A 22491-nucleotide genomic window follows, 5' to 3' on the forward strand; every position below is an offset into this window, starting at 1 on the left:
AGCTTGAGCTCATAGACCTTTATATTTATTGGGATTTAGTGGACTGACTAGGAGCTTTGGGGAGACCAAAGTCTGTGTGCTGGTGAATGGAGCTTACATCTTGCCTATGGCTAAGGTGTAGGGTGTGTTTTTTGTTGAAGACTCTGGTCCAGATCAGTACCCTCGATAGGGCATCACTGCTTATAGCTAGTTATGTGCTGTTCCTGCTGTGTGTACCCCATGTACAGTCAGCATTGAACTCAATGTAAACGCTGCTCCTTCAGGGCTGGCAGAGGAAGGGAACAAGAGGTAGATTGCTGGTGGGGATAGTGCAGTTTCTAGCCATTTGTTGCAATGTCTCCATATATTCTGCTGTGGTATTTGGAGTTGTCTGTGGCTTTCGTGGAGACATTCAGTTGGCTCGGAGGCCTTGTATGTAGAGAATCATGGTCACACAGGGAATAGCTAGCTGGTCCTGAGTAGATGTCTGTGTGATCAGCGTGTGAAAAAGATGAGCAGCTTTTGCCTTGCTGCTGTCTGTTGTTAGTTCTGGCTGGGGATCTTTTGAGTACTGACATTCATACTCATGTTTGAGTTGTGAGGTGTCGATTCTGAAAGTTAATGGAACATGTAGTTAAGCAACGTCCATTTGTTAGCAGACGGTGTGGTTTTGAAAATGAAATGTTTTACATTTGTATATTGACTTCCATTAAGATTTCTGTCTGAGGTACCTGATGGGAGTGTTAGCTGTGGTGCTCCCCTGCCCAGGGTGCTGGTGTGAGGGTTCACTCATCAAGGAACCTGCCAATCAGGTGTTGTTAGTTCTCAGTGTGGTGAGGGGACTGAGGATCACAGAGTTTTAGTGGTCCACGTGGCCCCATGGCTACTGGAAATTGTGTTTCACTTAGGTCTCTGTGTAGCCTCCTGTATCCAGTGTGATTCTTTTTGTAACACCCCAGGAGTGTGCCAGTGAACTGTGTGGCAGTGGTTGGGAACCTGGACAGAGCAGGGAGAAGACATGGCTTGAGTGTGGAGGGGACCACAAATCAGTGTTCCTGGCCATGCAGTTCCTTGTGGGCAGGCAGCTTTTGATTTAGACATTGGTTGGGAGTAATGGAATGTGCTGGAGGCCTTGTGCTCAAGGGCAGGCATGCTCACCCGTTGTCTTGGCAGTAGTGACTGACTCTGAAAGTTAAGCTGGGGGCAGAAAATAGGTCTTTGTTACCTCTTAGCTGTGGAGAAAATAGATGGCAGATCTGCAGTAGTACCTGGAGCCCTGGGCAAGGATGCCCCTCTGGTGCATGGTGTGATCTCTGCTGGTCTAGTACTGCTTTGAGGCTGCCCATTAGTCTTGGCCCTGAAGAGGCCATAGGACTGGATTGGACATTGGAAATCTCAGTCTGTGTAAGATGACTCAGGTAGGAGGAAGAGGAGGCAGGAGGCAAATTATGCACTGAAAGTAAGTGGTCACCTGCCCTAGCCATATGGTTCTATGCCAGCCTGTATACCACCCAATGTCAGTGTTTTCACGTTCATGTGTACCAAGAGTGCCATGCATGACTCTGTACTGTTTCTAACCCCATCTTCTCAGTTCCTGTGTGCTGTGCAAATTCTGTGCTTTTAAAGTGGTTCATGAACCTAACAAAGTGGGCAGGAAGAATTTTGTCATCATCCAATATGCCAGTGATTCAAGATTCAGCATTTCCATTTCATCGGAATTTTAATCTCTGAGTAGAGATTTCTTGGCTCCTGTGGCATGAGTTTTATGCACTCTTATCTCCCAGATAAAGCTTTTCAACAAAAGACCTCGTAAACAGCAGGCACTTTGTTGAGGTTGTGCTTCCACCAGTCGCCTTTAACAGGCTCCATATGCCCACATTTAGCCCAAAGCCACCTCACTTGCAAGAGTGGCTGTTTTCTGTCCGGTGTCACTCTCAGCTTTGTGTTCCTGATTGGAGGTTCTTAGGAGAACTTCTTTGGCTTAGAACGTTTGTTCTGAGTTCAAGTGACCCAGAGATGTAAGTGGAGCTTGTAAATTGTGGAGCTTTTCATTTTCAAAGGGACTTTTGAATTTAAAGTATTGTGACATAGTGCAAATGTTTTGTGGGAAGTTTGTAGATAAAAACCACACCTACTAATTAATGTATGCTACTTTGGATTGTTTAAATCGATGCTCTTGGTTTTCTATCATATGTCCTGTAGGGAGACGCTCAGAATCAGTCTGTCCAGAAAGAACCCTTATCAGTTAGCCCAGCAGGGCCTAACCTTACACCATGGGCTTCACTGCCATATTCTTTTCCTTGAGCTTTTTTTTTGTGTGTGTGTGTAAAGAAAGGGAGACACTTCTCTCTGGAGTTTGAATTTAAGATTAAGATGTCAGGCCCATATTGGTTCATGCTGGTGAATTTTTTTAAAGTTTTATTTTATCTGTGTAAGTGTTTTACCTGCATGTAAGGGCACCAAATTCATGCCTGGTGCCACAGAGGCCAGAAGAGGGCGCTGGATTCCTTGAACTTGGAGTTACAGATAGCTGTTGGCTGCCATGTGGATGCTGGGAACTGAACTTGGGTCTCTTGTAGGAGCAACAAGCGCTCTTAACCACTGAGCCAGCTCTTCACTCCCATGTTTATAATTTGTAAACTCTTTTCTAAAGAGGTTGAAATAATTTTAAAGCTTTGAGAGTGGAGTTGGGGCTCACTGGTAGACTATAGGCTCCACGGGAGTGGGAGATGCTCCTGGCTCCACAAGAGTCCTCCCCAGTCACTCTCTACTTTGGGCTTTGACTTAGCCCTGGTCAGACAATTTAATATTTGGGTTCTTTGTCTTTGCCACCTTGTGGTACAGAATAAAGTGCTGTGGGACACTTTCAAGGCTCCCTTAGTTCTGTGACTGTTTAATTTTCCTCAAGGTAAGTGAATGTTAATGCAGAAATTGTCCTGAACTCAGATGAGAGTTTTAATGCTGTGTGAGAAATATTCTCTCACAGTTTTTTCCAGAAAGTAACTTGTGCACCTGGGCTTAGAACAGCAGGCCCGCCGCAGTCTTTGGTTAGAGAAACACACACAGTGTTACCTGACGGCCCCAGGCTGCTCACTGCTCAGCAGACCATTGTGTGCGATGCTGTTTCCTTAATTGAATTAGTGTTTTGGTGGACTTCACATTTATATAAGTTTTATAATAGATTTTATAATCTTCAGTTTTCAAAATCACTTTATTTATAATTTTTTCAGGAGATAAATCTCCCCCTAAACTTGAACCATCAGATGCATTACCTCTTCCTTCAAACTCGGAGACTAATTCAGAACCACCAACCCTCAAACCAGTAGAACTCAACCCCGAGCAGAGTAAACTATTCAAAAGAGTCACATTTGATAATGAATCACATAGCACTTGCACTCAGAGCGCACTGGTAAGCGGACACCCTCCAGAGCCCACCCTCGCCAGTAGTGGCGATGTGCCGGCGGCGGCGGCCTCCGCAGTGGCGGAGCCATCAAGCGATGTAAACAGACGCACTTCTGTTCTCTTCTGCAAATCGAAAAGTGTAAGCCCCCCAAAGTCTGCCAAGAACACTGAAACCCAGCCAACTTCTCCTCAGCTAGGGACCAAAACCTTTTTGTCTGTAGTCCTTCCGAGGTTGGAGACTCTACTGCAGCCAAGGAAAAGGTCGAGGAGCACATGTGGAGACTCCGAAGTGGAGGAGGAGTCCCCGGGAAAGCGCCTGGATACAGGTAAATGTCAGGGGCAGCTGCCTCTCCAGGGATCTGTTCATATGTAGCCATGGTACTGAGCTTTTGTTTTTGAAGCATTCTCATTTCTAGAGATGAAGATAGACAACATGGATTCTCTTTCAAAAGCTGTGAGCTGTTTTCAGGCAGTGGCCATTCAGCCTCTTGGCAGCACAGCAGCTGGGTATGGCTGGCCCTGCCCCTCCTTTGTCCCCTTTCTCCTTTTCTGCGTTTATTCACACATCAAGTGCAACTTTGAATGTGGTTTGGTTGAATACCTTTAATATTGTGTACACGTATGTGTGTAGACTGTAACCTGCCAATGGTCACACCTGACACTTAGTAACCCCAGCGTGTGTGAGTGTCTCCTGAGGTCAGTTCCTACTAACCCAGGGCCCTAGATTTGAACCTGAACCATTCCTTCCTGAAGACTGCTTTGCCCGTTGGGTACTATGAAAATAATCTGTCATTTCATTACTTTGCAACATTGGCTTAAGGAATATTTTAATGTTTCTCCAGTTTTTTTTTAAATCTTTTTAGTATATATGCATTGTACTACTAAAGCCTGATATAATCATACTCAAAAAATATTTCTCATTTACTGCTAAGCTTATTTCCTTCCAATGGAGACAGACCTTTAAAAAAATGCTGAATTAGTTTATTTCTGTATTTGGTTGGGTTGGGACATGCTATAATGTGCACACACTTGGGAGTGGTGGTTGAATAGATCTAGAGAAAATGAGGAGGGGGGTTGGTTATCTCCTTTCACTATGTGGGAATTCAACTCAGGTCATCAGGGTTAACAAGAGAATTCACCCACTAAGCCATCACCTAGGCCCTACTACTAAGCTGAGATGTGTTTCATTTCCCAGGAAGTTGCCATGTGTGCCTGTACCAATACCATCTCCATGAAAATTCCTTGTGCTGTGCTTGAATAATGTGCCATGGCTTTCTCACAGCCTTCTATCTGACCCTCAGATAAAATAGTGTGAAAGGGTGGTGTTATAGTTCTTGAATAGTTAACTGTCATTAGACCTTTCGGTACCAGCATCAGATTTTCAGCATTTACTTTCTGTTAGAAACTTTTGTTTTGGTCTTGGATTAAAGCTTGGTTATTATTCTCTGTCATCCTGTAACACCTAGATAAGTGTCTAAGTTACTATTGCTGTGAAGAGACACCACGGTGAAGGCAATTTATAAAAGGAAGCATTGAATTGCAGCTCATGGTTTTAGAGGGTTAGGGATCATCACCATCATGCCAGGGAGCATGACAGCAGGCAGGCATGATGTTAGAGGATTAGCTGAGAGCCTACATTTGATTTGTAAGCTTGAGAGTAGTGGGGAGAGGAGAGAGAGAGCCAGGAAACAGGAGAGCGAACTCTAACTGGGAAATGGCCTGGACTTTTGAAGTCTAAAAATCCACTCTCAGGGACACACCTCCAACAAGGTCATACCTCCTATTTCTTCCCAAACAGACCAGCTGGGGACTATACATTCAAATATATGATCCTATGAGGGGCATTCTCATTCTCATTACTATATTCTACTCCTGGGTCTCTATAGGCTTGTGGCCATAGCACAATGCAAAATGCATTTAGTCCTATTTAGTCCGACTTCAGAAGTCTAAATAGGCCGGGCGGTGGTGGCCCACGCACGCCTTTAATCCCAGCCCTTGTGAGGCAGAGGCAGGCAGATCTTTGTGAGTTCGAGGCCAGACTGGTCTACAAGAGCTAGTTCCAGGAAAACAAAAACAAAACAAAACAAAAAAAAAAAACCAAACAAAAAAATCCCCATAGTCTCACAGTGTCAACAGTTTAGAGGTCCAGAGTTTCTTCTGAGACTCTTGGCAATCTCTTAATTTTAACAAAATAAACAGATCACATACTTTCAACATATAATAGTATAGAACACACATTAACATTACTTCCTAAAAGAGAGGAAAGGGGGTATAGTGAGGATATACTGGGCCAAAGCAAGCCTTAAAACCACCAGGGCAAACGCCAAATCATATAGTTCTATGTGCAGTGTCAAAGGCATTAGATGGCCCTTGCCTTCCAGCTTTACTGACTGCAAAACACATCTCTCTCATGGACTGGTTCCATTCTGTATATGCAGCTCTCCTTGGTAGACATCCCATGACTTGGGCAACTTCAGCTTCTTGAGCTTCAACACAATCCAGGCCTCTCTTTTACAGCTTCGCACATTATTCTTTTTGGACCTCCCCATGCAGGGATTCCTCTGTGCCACACACCTGATCTCAGTGGCTTTTCTTAGCAGAAGAGGAAGTGTCCGTAGTTCCTTTACTCTTTCTTGTATCCTCCAAGACTAAAGTCAATCACCAAACTGAAGAACTAAATTAGGCCACCAGCTTGGGATGAAACCTCTCCCTTCTCAAATCACATTGGCATAAGCTTTGTTTTGTTGTTGCTTTTTAGGAACAGATAAATCCTTAGCCTTCCCCCCCCTTTTACCCCACAAGTTGCAGATTAGCTGAGTAGAATCTCATCCTAAGGATACCACTCACTTTATTCCATTTCTTCTTATCTTTCTACATAAGCCTTGGCTCCAACATTAAATTTTGTGGTGTCCTTGTTCTCTTCAAACTGTATTTTCTTTTTATCCCACTTGCTCTTTTTTTGTTGTAGACATACATAAGAGTGATTACTAAAAGCTATATAACAGTGTCATTGTTAGGTGAAATTTCTGTCCCAAGACTTAGTTCTACATTTTAATTTAGTCTCAGGCTGGTTTTAGTACAAGGACAAAAACAGCTACGTTCTTTGCCAAAATATCATAGAATGATCTTTAACCCAGTTGCTAATGTTATTTCCTTCTGAAACATCTTGAACTGGGCCTCCGCAGTCTACATTGGTCTCAGTACTACTGTCTTCCAAACTTCAACTAGGGTGCCCATTAAGCCCTACTTACAATGTTCAACCCCTTTTCTTGTCCAAAGTCCTGAAGTTTTCTGAATTATTTCAACAAGCAGCATGGTCAGGCCTGTCACAGGAATACTCCACTCCTGGTCCCAGCTCTCTCTTAATTACTTTCCTCTTGCTATAAAGAGTAACTTGTAAAAGAAAGCATTTAATTTATTGTTCATGGTTCCAGAGGGTTAGAGTCCATCACCATCATGGTGCTGGAATTATCTGAGAGCTAATACCTGATCTGCAAGCATGAGATAGAAAAAGGGAGAGCTAACTGGGGATGACCTGGACTTTTGAGCCTGAAAACCTATCCCTAGTGACACATCTCCTACAAGGCCTCTTCCTACCTCTAATTCTTCCCAAACAGTTCTACCAACTTGGGACCAAGTATTCAAATATAGGATCTATTTGGGGTCTATTCTCATTCAAACCACGACTAAGGAAAATTGTAGTCAGCAGGGAACAACAATTGGTCTTGCTGACAGTGAATTCTGTTTTCTGGAGCCTTGCCAGGTGGTCAGGTCAGAGAGTTTAGAAGAACAGGCTGGCCTGGTATTGTCAGTGGGCTATTGACATCCCTTCATTCTTCCTATCTCTGTCTGTTGGGTTCCTGAACTGAAGCTACACACAGAAGAGAATTTCTTGCTAAAGACAACAAATTGTGATTTTTGTTGCAAAATAACTCCTTACAATTTTCTTTGTTTCTTTCCTTTTTTTTTTTTTTTTTTTTTGATATAGGATTTCTCTGTGTAAATTCTGGCTGGTCTGGCCTGGCCTGACTGGCCTGGGACTCCTTAGTAAACCAGGCTGACCTTGAACTCTGCCTCCTAAGTGCTGTGATTAAAGACGTGTGTCACGACCACCCAGCCTTTTGTGTGTGTGAGGCTGGGACCCCCCCCCCCCCCCCGCACAGGTACTGCAGATTGATTGAATCCAGGGCCTTGTGGCAAGTTGTTTACCATGGAGCCCTTTTTATTTTATTTTTTTACATTTATTGTGTTTGTATACATGCCAGAGTGTGTGTGTAGGTCAGAACATTTTCTCAGCCATGTGAGTCCCAAGGAGGCATCAGACGTGTGTAGCAAGCATCTTTTCACTGACTTACCCTGCAGACCCTTTTTTAAACATCTTGAGCAGACTGGCCTTGAACCTTTCCAGTAACTTAACTAGGCCAAAACTCTTTAGCAATTACAGGCCTGTACTAATAGGCCCAGCTAATTTGTTATTTTGTACTCAGCAATTTTTTAAGCACTTATTTATTTATTTAATACATATGAATCCTCCATCTGCTTGTACTCCTTTATGCCAGAAGAAGGCCTCAGATCCCACTATAGATGGCTGTGAGCCATCATCTGGTTGCTAGGAATTTAACTCAGGATCTCTGGAGGAGCAGCTCTTAACTCCTGAGCTCTCCAGCCCATGTACTCAGTAATTTTATAGAAACTTTTTTTCAATGCTGTCTTATTTTGATGAGTTGATAATAACATTTTAAAATTCAATAAAACCCAATTTCTTTCTTTTTAAAAGTAATGATAATTACTATTATTTTTATTTTATGTGCATTGGTGTTTTCCTTCATGTATGTCTGTGTGAGGATGTCAGATGCCCTGGAACTGGAGTTACAGACAGTTGTGAGCTGCCATGTGGGTGCTAGGAATTGAACCCCGGTCCCCTGGAAGAGCAGGCAGTGCTCTTAATCGCAGAGTCATCACTTGAGTTCCCAATAAAACCTACTTTCTATGAAGTCATGAAGTCATTTTAATGTGCCACTGGAAGTAAAGATTGATGCTAAAGTTGTTTCACTTCTTGGGAGTTTGTATAACTATAGATTTTAGTTTTTCCTAGCCATGTTTAGTGAAAGACTCTGGTGCCTGTTTGAGCTCACTGGGAGTCCTGTATTGCTAGTCATGGAATGGTGTCCTCTGGTGCTAGGAGATTGCTCAGTGAGCATCTCAGTACCAGGTGACATGTGTGCACAGGATGGAGTGGAAATAGCTTTCTACCTCCTCAAGGCTCACATCTATTGGCAGCAGAGTCTGTTGACCCTGCAGGACACTAGCTCTTGCCACGTAGCTGCTGTGCAGAGCCCTTGCTGTGTACTTGGCATCTTCTGCCAGGCTGCCCAGTTGGCCATATGGGCTCTCCTAGACCATTTGTCACCCGTGGGCTGTTAACCATGGAGTTCATGAGATGTTACTTATTTGCACATCTGAGTGAAGTTTTTTTTGGGTTCTCAGTGATAACGGTGAGTCCCAAGCAGTCTTAACTATAGACCTTTAGTACATGTGACCCCAGTGCCTTTGATCCTGACTGAAATGGAGATTTCTGCTTTCTTATTCCAGAATGGCAGTAGATTTCAGTGGATGCATGGTGAATTCCTAAGCGCACTCCTGAGCAGCCGGGAGCCTTATTAGCACTAAGATCTGACCCTCAGGAGCAGGAGGCGTCCACTGCTACATCTGCCTGGCCCATGGTGGGCCAGGCACGGGCTGAATGGGCCCATCCTACCATCGGTGCTGGCTGCGCCTCCTCCTGAACCTTCTGGTGCTTTCTGCGCACCTGGATTTCTTGTTCCAAGTTGCAGTTCTTCGCTGTTTGAGGACTTGGAGTATTCAGAACCTTCTGATCTTTTCCAGGTTCATCTGGCACTGTGAACTTTTAGGGAATTCTCTGGTGCTCATCATTGCACTGCAAGATTCCAAGTTAGATTAAGTACGGACTCATTTATTTTAAAACTACCCACTGAAGGGCTCACTGCTCATGCCTGCGGGACAGGCAGAATGTGGGCAGTGCAGAGCATGGTGTGACTCATTTTATGGGTACCACATTTTTTGGAGCTGGCTCTGTGCGGTATATTCTTTACTCTGACTGCTTGTTTATTTCCATCGTGGACCCTCAGGCCAGGACCTGTGTCACATCTTATTTTGATACTCATGGTGTGGAAATTCTCAATGAAATGGGTGGTGGTGGTGAGCAAGCTAAATGTCTTCCATGGCTGTAGACTGTTGAGGCAGGAGATGTTTTCTGCCCTTGCAGTCAGACTAAATGGTTCTCACTGTTTTCCAGGTTCTCAGTTAACCACTAATGTGCTTGGGTAGCTCACTCTTTGGATCCTAATCCTTTTCTCTTAACCTCGACTTGGACTGGAGTTCTGCTAATGGCCTCTTGGAATACAAAGCCTTCGCTGCCTCCTTGCCTTGCTCCTAGTTTTTGAGGATCACATTGGAACCATCTGTTGAGCCGTCCTTTAAACAGACACTCAGACACCTACCCTTGGAGGAGCTCTCTATCCCTGGCCAGCCCACCCCTCTAAGTCAGCCCAGCAGTGAGAGGAGCTCTGGTGCCTGAGCAGACGTTTCAGCGCCTCAGTTCTTCCTGGTGGATAGATGTGAAGGAAGCAAGGAATGCCTAATCTGGCAGAACCTGCCGTAGCTTGGACAACATAATCCAGCAGTTTGAGCCACATCCTGAGCACGTCTAAAACTGGCCTATGATGACTGGGGGCTCTGGTTAGGGCAGCCTGGGCTAGGTGTCTGAAGGGACTATATATACAGCAGTGGCTAAAATGGGGCCTAAATAGAGCTCCTTACTTGGTTGTTAGCATCTTTTATTTCTTTGTTCTCTACCTGATTTCCCTTCTTTCTTTTTCAGTTTCTCTTGGATTATTAAGCAGTTAGCCTTGTTGGTAGCTGTGCAAATGCCTGCTGAGCCAGCTGAGAAGTCCTGCTGGAATTGTCCTTGAGTGGGCATTTTGGCCTGGTCTTTGGCCTGTCTTGGCCATGTGCAGCAGTGTCTTCATAGACCATACTCAGGAAATGCAGGTGGTGGGTGGGTGTTTGCTGTGCTTTTATTGAAAGGTTGACAGATGCACCCATTGTGTGGTTCTTTGGGAGGCAACAAAGTAAAGTGTCATCAAGGATAATAGATAGTTCTGCTACCACCCTGACGGTATTCTTAGCCTGGGGCATAGTGTTCCACGTGGGACATAAGCTTGTTGATGTGCAGTAGGTGGGAACAAGTTGGAGCTTTGAGAAGCATGGTCCTGTGCTGTCATGTTTCAGATGAGTCAATGGTGGGAGCAGAAGCAAGGATGCACACGATGGCCACACTCTCAGACACATCTCCTAGGCCATGAGGGGCGGAGAGGCTAGTCAGTCCTGCTTACCAGGCCTGATATTCTTACTTGGCTTCAGCCTTGTGGGTTCTTGGCATCGTGCAGGTTGAGAGTCCAGGATAGAAAAGATCGTGTCCTTACTCTGCTACCTGCATGCCTCAGCTTTACAAGTAGACTGCCTAGAACTCTTCCCTGGGCTGTGGGTGTGAACTTTTCAGAGTGGAGACCTAAGCACCTCAGGGGGTCCATTATTCTCCACTCTGTGTACCCCAGTTGTCAAAGGGGAGCTTTGAGAGAAATGGTGGTAGTTAAGTCTTGGTCTGGACCTGCCTTGGGACTTAATTGCAGCAGCACATTTGTGGTATCCCCTGGGCCCGAGCAAGGGGTTTGGGCTCTGCCTTGGCCTTTGTAGACCACAAGAACCCTCTGCAACATGTGCTTGGGGGTCACTGACTCTGTCCAGGAGCCATCTCATTTTTTTTTTTTTGTTTTGATTGTCAAGGGTGGCGGGTGAGTGTGATGTTAGACAGTAAGCCTTAGTGTTAGGCAGGCACTTTGTTCCCCATTCTGCAGCTGATGAGAGAGGCAGAGAGGCTTACACCTGACTTTGTGTCAAAGCCAGGCAGTAGCTGTAAGAAAGAGCTGGGTCTCTGGCTCACATTGCCTCTCAGGACATGTCCAGGGCCTTGAAGCCCGCCCTCAAGAATCTGTTTGGACCATGAGAACATCCTTGTTTGGGCTGCAGCACCCTCTGGAAAACAGGCCTGGAGAACTGTTTTGCTCAGTAGGCCCCAGGGGTCTTTCCTGGGAGCTTCTCAAGTTTCACAGTGGTTGTGCCAGCTTCTTTTCAAGGTGTTGTATGTTTTTATGTAATGTGTGAAAAACTTTCTGTAAACTTAGGAGCCCAGATGCAGTATGCCTTGGTAATTAAACACTTGGGAAAACTAAAGAGTCATTCAACCATATTTTTTCCTTCTTAGAATTATAAACCTTAGTTTTTCCTCTTCTAGGGCTGGTTAGGCCCTGACAAGGTACCTTGCTGTGACCGTCCTTGCTGGGAACACCAAATGTACATGGGCTGTGCTTCTGGTGCCTTCCTAGGCCTTCTTTCTAGGACAGATGACAGTGATGGCACCTGCTTGTCTAAGACCTCAGAATCCTTTGACCTGTCTGCTGCTACCCGCTCAACCCAGCAATGGCAAATATTCTGGACTTGCAGTCTTCTCTATAATTATGGGTCCTGGAGCAAGGACTCTGCCCTTCTGTCAAACCATCCAGGTTGGGAGGGCTGCCTCTGTGTTGAATCTGCTCACCCAAGTCTGAGTGTTGCTTCCCCCACCCCCACTCCAGGGCAGCAGCATATTCCACTGCCTCCTGAGAAAAAGAACTCTTGGGCCTTAAGGCCCTTTAAGAGTAGGGTATGACTTCTTCCCTGTCATGTGCCTTCAGTGCTCTGCCAGTGATGGGGACCTGCTTGTCCAATAAACAAGAAGCTTCTCAGAGGCCTTGTCAGCATAAGCAGGTCCTTTTCACAACCTTGTAATCTAGACAGTCACTTCAAAGATTTCTAAGAAAATGTAAGTTTATGTTTTATTTTGGAAATAGTTTTTTACACTTTTAAGGATGTGGGAAGATGGGCATGTATGAAGAAAAAGTGTTTCCAGTCTCCCATTTCTGTCCCCTTCCCTGTTTGAAGCTGGTGCAGCCAGAAGGAGCCAGGCACAACCCCCTGATTCAGGGAGCTCTGTCCAGGGACCAGGGTTGTGCCTTTTCCTACTGACTGAAATGGAAGTTAGTCTTCCGTGGGAAGAATATGGTAGTTGCGTTGACTCAGATTTGTCTTATTAAAGTACTTTTCAAATATCAAGATGATGTGGATTTGTTTGTCCAGACATTCATTTATCTGGCCACTACATGTTCAGCTTCCTATGAGGAGGTGGGAATGTTCTTGGTGTTGCAGGGCCAACGTGCATGCTAAGGCAAGTGCTCTTTATTATTTTTTTTTTTTTGGTGTTTTTGTTGTTGTTTTGCTTTTAAAGCTTAATTTTCTATTTACTATTCCCTAAAGTTCCACAGGTATCAATGTGTATTTGTGGAGTATTGTAGTGTTCCACCTCTCTAGGGTACTGGAGGGTCCTTGTCTAGACGCCACTTATTCCTTGTAGAGTGGACAGTCCGACTTTGTTGGAAGCTCACAGAAGTGCATGTGATGTGTTAATTTGGGGAGTGGTAACAGATTCTTTTTGCTTTGCATTCGTGGAAGTTGTTGAAATTACTTGTGGAGTGTGTGTAGAACTTCCTTGACTGTTGTTACTATGATTTGTTGTGCTTATTTCATTCAACAGTGTGTCTGTCCATTAAGGTCATCGGAATGAGAATAAAGATACTACTGGTTTTTCTGAACAAAGTGTTCTTTGTGGGGCTGGAGATGTAACTCAGGTGGTGGAGTGCTTAGCTGGCATGCTTTGATCTCCAGCACCACATGAACCAGGTGTGGTAGGAGGTTGGAGGCAGGAGGATCAGGAAACCAGAGCATCCTGAGCTCTTTGAGACCCTGTTTTACAAGAGCAAAGTTATTTGGAAAATATATTCTAATTTTAAAGAAGGCAGAAGTGCATGAATAAATTGGGCTGGAGCTACTCCTTTGGGGTAGGTGACTGTGCCACTGTCTGCTTCTTGTGTTCCAGGTCTCACCAATGGCTTTGGGAGTACTAGAAGCGAGCAGGAACCGGGCAGTGGCTTGGGGAGAAAAGCTGCTCCCCGACGGCGCTGTGCATCTGAATCCAGTATTTGTTCCAGCAACAGCCCACTCTGCGACTCAAGGTAGGTCCTGTCCTCCAGCAGGGTGTGTGGCTTTCATCTGAAAACCACTTGAGAAAGAAAGGCTGTTCTGGTATCTAGTTGATGTGTGTGCCTGCTATTCAAGGCAAGTTTCTTCTGAGTCAGAAGAAAATCTATATAAAAGGTTAATCTAAGTTAGTGTATAATTAACTTGCAGTTTGTACTTTCCACTCCCCAAATCTTTCTCTTACTGAGACTGTGGTCTGCATAGCCCTGCCTGTCTATTCTTAGGTGGCCACTTGTCTGCTAGGTTAGGTGGCTCAAGCACCCTTACTGGAACAGGCTCACTTGTCTTGGGTCTCCATACCCTTGACAACTCAGCACCTGATGTAGGATGAAGCCACAGGCATGGGGCTCTTGACTGTAGTCTCAGTTTGATTCATCTCTGCTTCTTCTCCCGAAGTTTTAGTACACCCAAGTGTGGGCGAGGGAAGCCTGCCCTTGTGCGAAGGCACACACTAGAAGACCGCAGTGAGCTGATATCTTGTATTGAAAACGGGAACTATGCAAAGGCTGCCAGGATTGCAGCTGGTAAGTTGGGGTACCCTAGTTTTCTGGTGGGCATTTTGGAATACAATGGCTGGAGAGGCAAGGTCTCCCAGAGTCTGGTCTTGGTGGCTTGGGACTGAGTCAAGCCCCTGCATTTGAGAAAAGGTGTGAACTTAAGCTTATTTACCAGAGGTTCGCAGTACAGGGTTTCAGGCATATCGTGGGCTACACTGTATAGACAGTCTGTGGGGAGGGAATGACTTTGTCATGCTAGGATATACTTGGTTCTGAGTAATTCCTGAACACCACAGCAGGATGGTCATTCCCAGTTTGAGGCCACAGTGTAAGGGAGTGGTGTAGCAGAAGATCTGAAACAGCAGAAACAGCCCAGCCACTAGCGAGCTCTTCCCTCTAAGAGATCCTCAGACTGAAGAGAGCGAGCGCCTATCTCATCCCAGTTTATATTCCTCTCTAGTCCTGGGGTTAAAGGTGGGAGCCACCACCACCCGGATCTGTTTCTGCATTGATTAGGCTGGCCTTGAACTCAGAGAGATCCACTGCCTCTGTCTCCCAATCCTGGGATTAAAGGTGTGTGCCACCACTGCCTGGCTTCTAGTGGCTTAGTTTTACCTTCTGGTCTTCATGCAAGTTTTATTTATTAAAATATAAATAAAATATCACTGTAGAGAGGAACCTGCTGGGCTGATGCTGTTCATACTTTTCCTGTCAGAGAGGGCCAAGCCAACTCTAGGGATAAAAGCACCTGGTATTGCCTGAGGCATGGGGCTTTGGTGGGGCCAGATCTCTGTGAAGGCACCTGTGCTCTGTGTGTCAGAGACTACAGGGAAGCTAGTGTGGCCATATGGGTTGCAGTGACTGTGGTGGACACGCTGGAGGTTCTGAGCATGGAGAGGCTAATGTGCTCTTTTGCTGCTGTGAGGCGGAACCAGGGGCTGGCTGGACACCTGTTACCAGCAGTTTTCAGTGAGGGTTGCACACGGTGGACACCTGGGATGTGTCTGGGGCTGCCGGTGGACTCTGAGACTTGGAAGAGCAAGGTGGTGGTGGAGCAAGCCAGGACTTGGATTTGGGTGTTTGGTTGTGTAACAGGCATCTGGTACATACCAAGGACCCCATCCCTAGAGTTTAAGTGTGGTGAGGTAATGGGGACCTGGAGTCATAGATAGGCTTTAGAGCTGGGGAGGGTAGGAGACAGGGAAGCCTTTGATAGACTTCTAGACCTGTTCTTCACAGGAGGAAGTGAGGTAATATGCCTCTCCTAGACCGAGATGGTGCCATAGGACTGTCCTGCTCCAGCAGCTACGGAAGCTGGGATCTGGGTGGGGCTTTTGTCAGCCCTCAGGCTTTGTGGCTGTGCTGGGTATGTTGGGGGGGGGGGAGGTTCTCCTGCTGGTCCTGATTCTGAGGTTCCCCTTTTTCTAGAGGTGGGACAGAACAGCATGTGGATTTCCACCGATGCTGCCGCCTCTGTCCTGGAGCCCCTGAAAGTGGTATGGGCCAAGTGCAGCGGCTATCCCTCCTATCCAGCACTGGTGAGTCTGGAGGCTGTGAGTAGGATGTTTGGTGGGACCTGGGGTGGGGTCCCAGTGCATGCTCTGTACCTTGCAGTTCCTGTGCTGCCAGGGGTTATGGTTGTCGTGGCTTTGGAGGCAGGTGTGGGAGTGGCTGTGAGCTTGTAAGGCATGTGGCCCTGAGTTTGAGAATGCTCAGAGTGACTGGAACTTGTCCTTGGCAGATCATTGACCCCAAGATGCCACGAGTGCCTGGCCACCACAATGGTGTCACCATCCCCGCCCCACCCCTGGATGTGCTGAAGATCGGTGAGCACATGCAGACTAAGTCTGAGGAGAAGCTGTTCCTTGTTTTGTTTTTCGACAATAAGAGAAGCTGGTGAGTGTTGTGTCTGCAGCTCAGGCAGAGCTGGGGTCTATTAGCCCCAGGGCTTGGCTTGACCCATGCTGAGTCAGGTTGTCTCCAAGTAGTCTGTGTCTTGGTCCTTGTCTAAGAAGGGCACTCACTGTTCATTGACACCATGGGGATTGAGGAGTGCTGCTCACTTCCTGCCTGACAGCTCCTATCACTTAGTACATCCCAGAATGGCTCAGGCTGTCTTCATATCTTGTTCCAGGTTCCCTTGCATGGACTGTCTGACTACTGTTCTGCTAGGACACAAGGGTCACCCCCTTCCTGGAGTTCCCTGTCCATCTCCCCTATCCTGCCTTCACTCAGAGCTACTGAGGGACCCCTATTTTGCTATGGTTCACATCCTAAGACAAGTGTTACCTGCTGACATCTTGACCTTATTTAGTTGAGTCCAGACCTTTTTATGTGGCCTTTATGACTGAGAGTGCTTAGGACTAGGAGGTCCTTCATAGCCCCCCGCCGTGGAAACTTAGCAAGTCCCCTTTTCCTCCCTGCCCCGACTGTCTGGCAGCTAGTGTTCATCAGTGAGGCTTATACTTGCTGGTCCTGTTTCTGGAGTCTGTTCCTCCGTCCTAGAATGCCTCCTTACTGGGTTCCAGGGTTCACTCACCTATGTTATGTGCACACATCTGTTCTGCTTTGTCCCTTGTGTGCATATGTGTGTGTACCTAGGCTCACCTTGTGTATTACATATATGTGTACTCTTGGGCTTGTCCTGTGTATACAGCTTTATGTTTCCAACTTATCCCCATAGCCGCTTGGATATGTTTGGGAAAGAAGGTTGTATCATGATTTTTATGCCCCATCTGAGTCCAGGGCTAATGGATACCCTGTGCACCCAAGCCATCCTGCCTGAGGCCCAGAATGTAGGGAGATTGGGTTGTGTACTGCCAGGTTCCTTCTTATGCACAGGGCCTGGTGGTTGGTCGCCCATAGTGAGAACGGGTTGGTGGTTCTTATGCTCTCTCTTCTCTTTAAAAGGCAGTGGCTTCCCAAGTCCAAGATGGTTCCTCTGGGTGTTGATGAGACCATCGACAAGTTGAAAATGATGGAAGGGAGGAACTCTAGCATTCGGAAGGCCGTGAGGATTGCATTTGATCGAGCTATGAATCATCTGAGCCGGGTCCATGGGGAGCCAGCCAGTGACCTCAGTGACATTGACTGAGGTGGCTTCCAGCAAAAGGCAGTGACCAAAGCCACAGTCAGCCAGCCGGGAGCCTTGTCTATAGTGTTGATAAGCTGTACATGTTTGTATATTGTTCAGAACTTAACTTATTCTGATTTTCTAGGCGTAGTTCTTTAATTCTTTTTCCCCAGGGAGGGGGAGGTTTCACTTCCAAGTTTTCTATGAAACCATCTTGTCTTGGCGCTTTGCAAGTGGGGCAGGCGTGTTCCGAGCAGTGCGGTGTGGGTCTCCCACTGGTGGTGCGCGGCCTCACTTACTTTAATCTGTAGTGGTTTTTTTTTTTAAAGACTTTTGAATGTTTAATAATTTTGTAGATCATGCTCTTTACACAGAGTACCGCTTATTTAATAAGACGGGATGTAAATTTACAATGACAAATGTGTATTTTAAGAAAGAAAATGACATTATTTTGAATGGTACTTTGTGCAAAGAGGGAATAAATTTATGCTGTGTGCATCACTTGCAAATCACCAAAAATGTCCCGCCAGCTGCTGCCGGGCAGGGCCCGTTCTCATCATCCTGTCTGCCCTGAGTCTCCTGTTCCGCCCTGACTCCTGCAGGCGTGCCTCCCAGCGGGTTATTTATTGTAGAAAGTGTACTCATTTGCTTTATAATGAAAAATAAATTTGCAAAGGTATATTGATATGCATTTTTATACAGGCACATAAAATTCAACTTTGGTGTGGGAGCAGAATGTGTTGCGTGGTTATATACATGACTGGCCTGTGTGTACTTTGATTTTGTAACTTGTAATCTTTTGTTTACAATGAGGGGCTTTCTGTAACTTGTTTTAATTTAGAACACTTTGGTAGCAATAGATCTTTGGATACATTTTTGTATGGTACATGTGATGTATATAGAATTAGTACTTTATTTTTATTTTTAAGAGGTAAAGCATTATGTTAGGGGGGAAAAGGCAGGGTGGGTTTCCAAATTTGCATTTTTATATTAAAAATAAAGTGAAGATTTGGACAGTGTGACCCTCTCATTCCTGCATCACTAGGAGGCTGGGTGAGCTGTAGCCCGAGGTACATGAGGGCACTGGGGCCTTGAGAGGGTGGTGTGACCAGGTAGACGACACACTTGACTTAACAGTTCACCTGGGATGGCATTATTTATTATTTTGCCTAATCATATTTTTATTTTAAAGCTAAATAGTTACTAAAAATTTAAAATGTTCTTTTAAGTCTACATGTTTGTAATATCTCCATAGAAACTTGAAAATAAAAAGTCTTCCTTTGGTAGTTTTGTCCCGTGTTTGGCAGATGCTCATATGCCCAGCATCCCTTTCTACCTCTGTGAGGCAGACTGGGGTGGCCCGAGGCCTCAAGGCTGGCATGCTCATGGTGGGCAGACGCTGTTGGCTCTCTGCCTGGTTTCTGCTGCTCCCCATCCGACCTCCTGTTGTTGAGTCTGGTTTGAGCTGTGGTTGACCTTTGCCCTGGGACAATCTGTGGGGTGGAGCTGCTGCAGGAGTATGGCTTGGGGTGTCTTAAGACCGAGAAGGGTACAAGTAGCTATCCTGGGTTTGAAGCCAGATGTCATTCACCATCCCTGGTTCCGGGGAGCCAGGGCCAGATGTCCCCTCCTGGGTGATTTGTCTGAAATCTTCCAGAGCTAGCCTGGCATTTTCCAGCTCTCATTTCCTGTCTCTCCAACCCCCTTTTCCCTGTATCATCCTGTACCCACTGTGGTGTCTGGCCACTTGTTCCAGTCTGTTCAGAACTTGCCCGATGTCAGTACTTTAGTAGTTATCCGGTAGACGAGGTGACTGGTCACCCGACTGGTCACCCTGAAGCCCACTGGGTGTCGTTAGCCCTTGAGGCAGGAGTGCGAGCAACCTCTTGGGTGCTGACTGAGTCCCTGAGAGTGTGTATCTTGAGTTGGCCATCATGGCCCTGGTTGTTTAGTGCTGGGGAGTGTGTTTTGTGTCTTAGGAGGCCCCGCTGTCCTGCCACACTCACAGCCTCAGTTGTGGGACTGGGGATTAAGCTGCTTTTTAAAGAACTGTTTTTTTTTTGTTTTTGTTTTTGTTTTTTAGAATAAATTTTATTATTTTTTTTCTGCCTCCTCCCCATTTCCCATTTCCCTCCCCCTCCTCGCACACATCACCCCATACTTCTACTCCCCTACCCCTTTCCCCCTCCCCCCCTAAAGAACTGTTTTTTAATTGATTTTTTTTTTCTTTTAGTTTTTTGAGATAGAGTTTCTCTGTGTAGGTTTGGAGCCTGTCCTGGAACTTGCTCTGTAGACCAACCAGGCTGACCTCGAATCAGAGATCCGCCTGCCTCTGCCTCCCTAGTGCTGGGATTAAAGGCGTGCACCACCACCGCCCGATTTGAATTCTGATTTTTAAAGAAATCTTGAATTCCATGTGTGTGTACAGTGGGCTGTGGTCGTACCACCTGCATTTTCCTCCTGTCACTCTTACCATATCCCCCGGACAGGCCCATGCCCCTCTCCCAACTTCATATCATTGTTTTTGTAAGCACACTAATTTCAATCAATACTGTCCATATGTGCATGGGTATGGGGCCATCTGTGGAGCTTGGAAACCTTACCAAGGGGAATCATCGTCAAAAAGTCTTCATCCTTCAACAGCCATTAACTGCCAGCAGCTCATCAGTAAGGGGCAGGGCCTGCAGATCATCGGCCTCACCTGTGCCGGCTTTTGCTGGTTCAGTCTCAGTGCTGGTTTTGTCAGGCAGCTACAGCTGGCTGCTGTAGTGTGATTCAGCATGTCCAGAAGACACCGTCTCGCAACACTCAGCTTCATCTCTTCCAGGATGTTCCCTGAGCTTTGCGGTGTAGAGTGTGTGGTCCTGTTTCGGGCTGAGCACTCGGGCAGCAGAGGCAGGTGGATCTCTTGAGTTCAAGGCCAGCCTGGTCTACAAGAACTAGTTCTAGAATAGCTAGGACTATTATACAGAGAAACACTGTCTTGAAAAACCAAAAAAAACCCCAAATCAAAACAAAAACCCAATGACTTTGTGACTATCTTACAGCAGGAGGGACAACTGACAGTGGGCCCAGGGGCAGGGTCAAATGCTTTGAGGCCGTCACCTATGGCCCAGTTGAGTGTATTTAACTTGCTCTTAGTTGGTGTAACATAGATGGAGTTCATGGTGAAGCAGAGCTTTGCCTCTTCCGGTGGCTCTGGGAACTTTCCTTCCTCCATACTGGTCAGTGGGGTTCCAGAAAGCTGACAAGGGCCCCACCAAGGCTTCTTAGAAGCTCCCAGATCCTGCCATTTTCTGAAACCCGGTCACCCCAGCTACTCTCCTCCCTGCAGACTGCTGGCCAGAGGTTCCTAGATGACCATATGGGCATTTGGGAGTATGAAGTGGTGGACACTCAGTTTAGGGTTCTGGGCCTAAGAGTGAAGAACCCCAGAACAGAGAACGGAAGGCTGCCACAGATGAAGCCTAGCTGGGCCCTGGCCTTGGGGCTTCGCCACCTTACACTTCTGAATATCAGCATCATTATTGCAGAAGTGATTAATAGCTTCAAACAAAAAACATTCCGCCTCGGTCACCGCAATAGAGATGAGTGAAGCCTGTGGAGGAGACGCCGTTTAATTTTATAGATCTGATTAAGAGGCATCGGAGGAGTGTGGGGAGTAGGGTGGTCACTGTCCTACCACAGAAAAGGTGAGGACATTGCCTCATGGTGTCCCGAGAGCTGACCCTAAGGGTCAGCCACCACGGGTTGGATATGTCTGGTAGTCAGGGATGAGCTGGCAACTGGACTCTTGGTCCGTGGTATCTCGGGGACAAAAGGACAGACGCCTTCTGCCATGTCATTCATTGTATACACCTTTCATTACAGTGGAATGCCAGCCTGTAGCACAAGTTTTAATTGGTCTTAATAATAAAAACCCAGAGTCAAATAAGTGTAAGGGTTAATGCTGAAGATCAGAGAAACAGAATAGCCACCCACTAGAGTTCTTACCTCTACCGATGCTCAGACGGCAGAGATGATCCTGTCTCCATGACTCCTCAGACTGAATGCTTTCTCCACGAACCCTCAGACTGCATCCGTCTCTACGAATCCTCAGATTGCCTTTAGCTCCTGTCTCTTCCCACCTTATATTTCTCACTGCCCAGCCTTATCACTCCTCTATCCACCTCCCTAATGCTGGGGTTAAAGGCATGGAATCCCAATGGGATTACCTTTGTGTGAGCTTTGTTTCTGTTTCTTGTGTAGCTCAGGGTGGCCTTGAATTCACAGAGATCCCTCTGCCTCTGTCTCCTGAGTGCTGGGATTAAAGATGTGTGTCACCACTGCCTGGCCTCAGTGGTGGTTTAGCTCTGCACTCTGATCTTCAGGCAACCTTCATTTGTTAGATTACAAACTATCACTACACCAGCCCTTAGGCCCAGAGCCTCTTCTTGCTAGGTGGGACTACCAGGAAAGCAGTTTGCAGCATTGCAACAACGATATGCCATAAACCTTGCTCCAGAGGTACCTGGGTTCTGTGCTAGTGTGGCTAAGTCCTGGGGAAGGCTTGCCCGACTACTTCCTCTGCTGAGCGCTCCAAGCAGAGCTGGTGGGGAAGCAAGAGCATTTATTGGCAGTGAGATGAACCCAGGCCTTGAGGCAGTGCTAAGCACCCTTTGTGGCTGGCTGTGCCCCATGCAGCACCCAAGCTTGACTTGCTTTGGGTAGGTAGAGCTATGGTGTAGCCCAGTGGCTTGCCTTAAAAACTTGTCATTTAAGTAGAACTTGGGCTCAGGGTGCCACAGCCTCATCTCCGTATCTGCCCATGTACCCAGGAGACTCCGAAAGACTGATTCCCCAGCGGTGCCAAGTGAAGCTCTGGTGTGGCTGTGGGGATATCCCCCAGGTCAAAGCTTAATGAGAAAACAGGATGAGGCCTGGAGATAGAGGGCTCAGGTGCAGGCAGGTGCCAGACCCCTCCCTCCCTCATCAGTGGCACCAGCTAGCTGCCTTTGGAGCCGCAGTGGATTTCCTTATTTAGTCTAGTCTCTTCCTTCCTTCCTTCCTTCCTTCCTCCCTCCCTCCCTCCCTTCCTTCTCCTCTTTCTCCTTCCTTCTTCCTTCTCTTGGCTTTTCGAGACAGGGTTTCTCTGTAGCTTTGGAGCCTATCCTGGAACTAGCTCTTGTAGACCAGGCTGGCCTCTAACCCACAGAGATCCACCTGCCTCTGCCTCCTTAGTGCTGGGATTAAACCACCCAGGCCAGTCTAGTCGTTCTTAAAGGGCTAGAAATCAGTACTTCCTGTCCGGTTTCAGGTGAGACAGTGGGAGGACTGGCTCACTTCCCA

The 22491-nt window shown here is 46.6% G+C and overlaps 1 protein-coding gene across 4 annotated transcripts in view; it reads left to right on the forward strand.

The window, feature by feature from the left end:
• The window catches only part of Brd1 (bromodomain containing 1), a 48045-nt gene extending 29863 nt beyond the window's left edge, over positions 1-18182 (forward strand). Inside the window, exons 8-13 of one of the 4 annotated variants that reach the window (XM_041671914.1) lie at positions 3210-3707; positions 13433-13568; positions 13990-14117; positions 15519-15628; positions 15832-15986; positions 17005-18182. In XM_041671914.1, the coding sequence (XP_041527848.1) occupies positions 3210-3707; positions 13433-13568; positions 13990-14117; positions 15519-15628; positions 15832-15986; positions 17005-17062 (1085 nt within the window). In that variant the 3' untranslated portion in view covers positions 17063-18182. Of the gene's footprint in view, positions 1-3209; positions 3708-13432; positions 13569-13989; positions 14118-15518; positions 15629-15831; positions 15987-17000 lie in introns of those variants that run through there. The other 3 variants (XM_041671913.1, XM_041671915.1, XR_005976160.1) reach the window with 3 other exon arrangements.
• The last annotated feature ends 4309 nt before the right edge of the window (positions 18183-22491 follow it).

The sequence above is a fragment of the Microtus oregoni genome, unplaced genomic scaffold (assembly GCF_018167655.1).
Source record: "Microtus oregoni isolate MIOR12 unplaced genomic scaffold, Mior012 000022F_ref0000154, whole genome shotgun sequence".
Lineage (NCBI taxonomy): Eukaryota > Metazoa > Chordata > Mammalia > Rodentia > Cricetidae > Microtus > Microtus oregoni.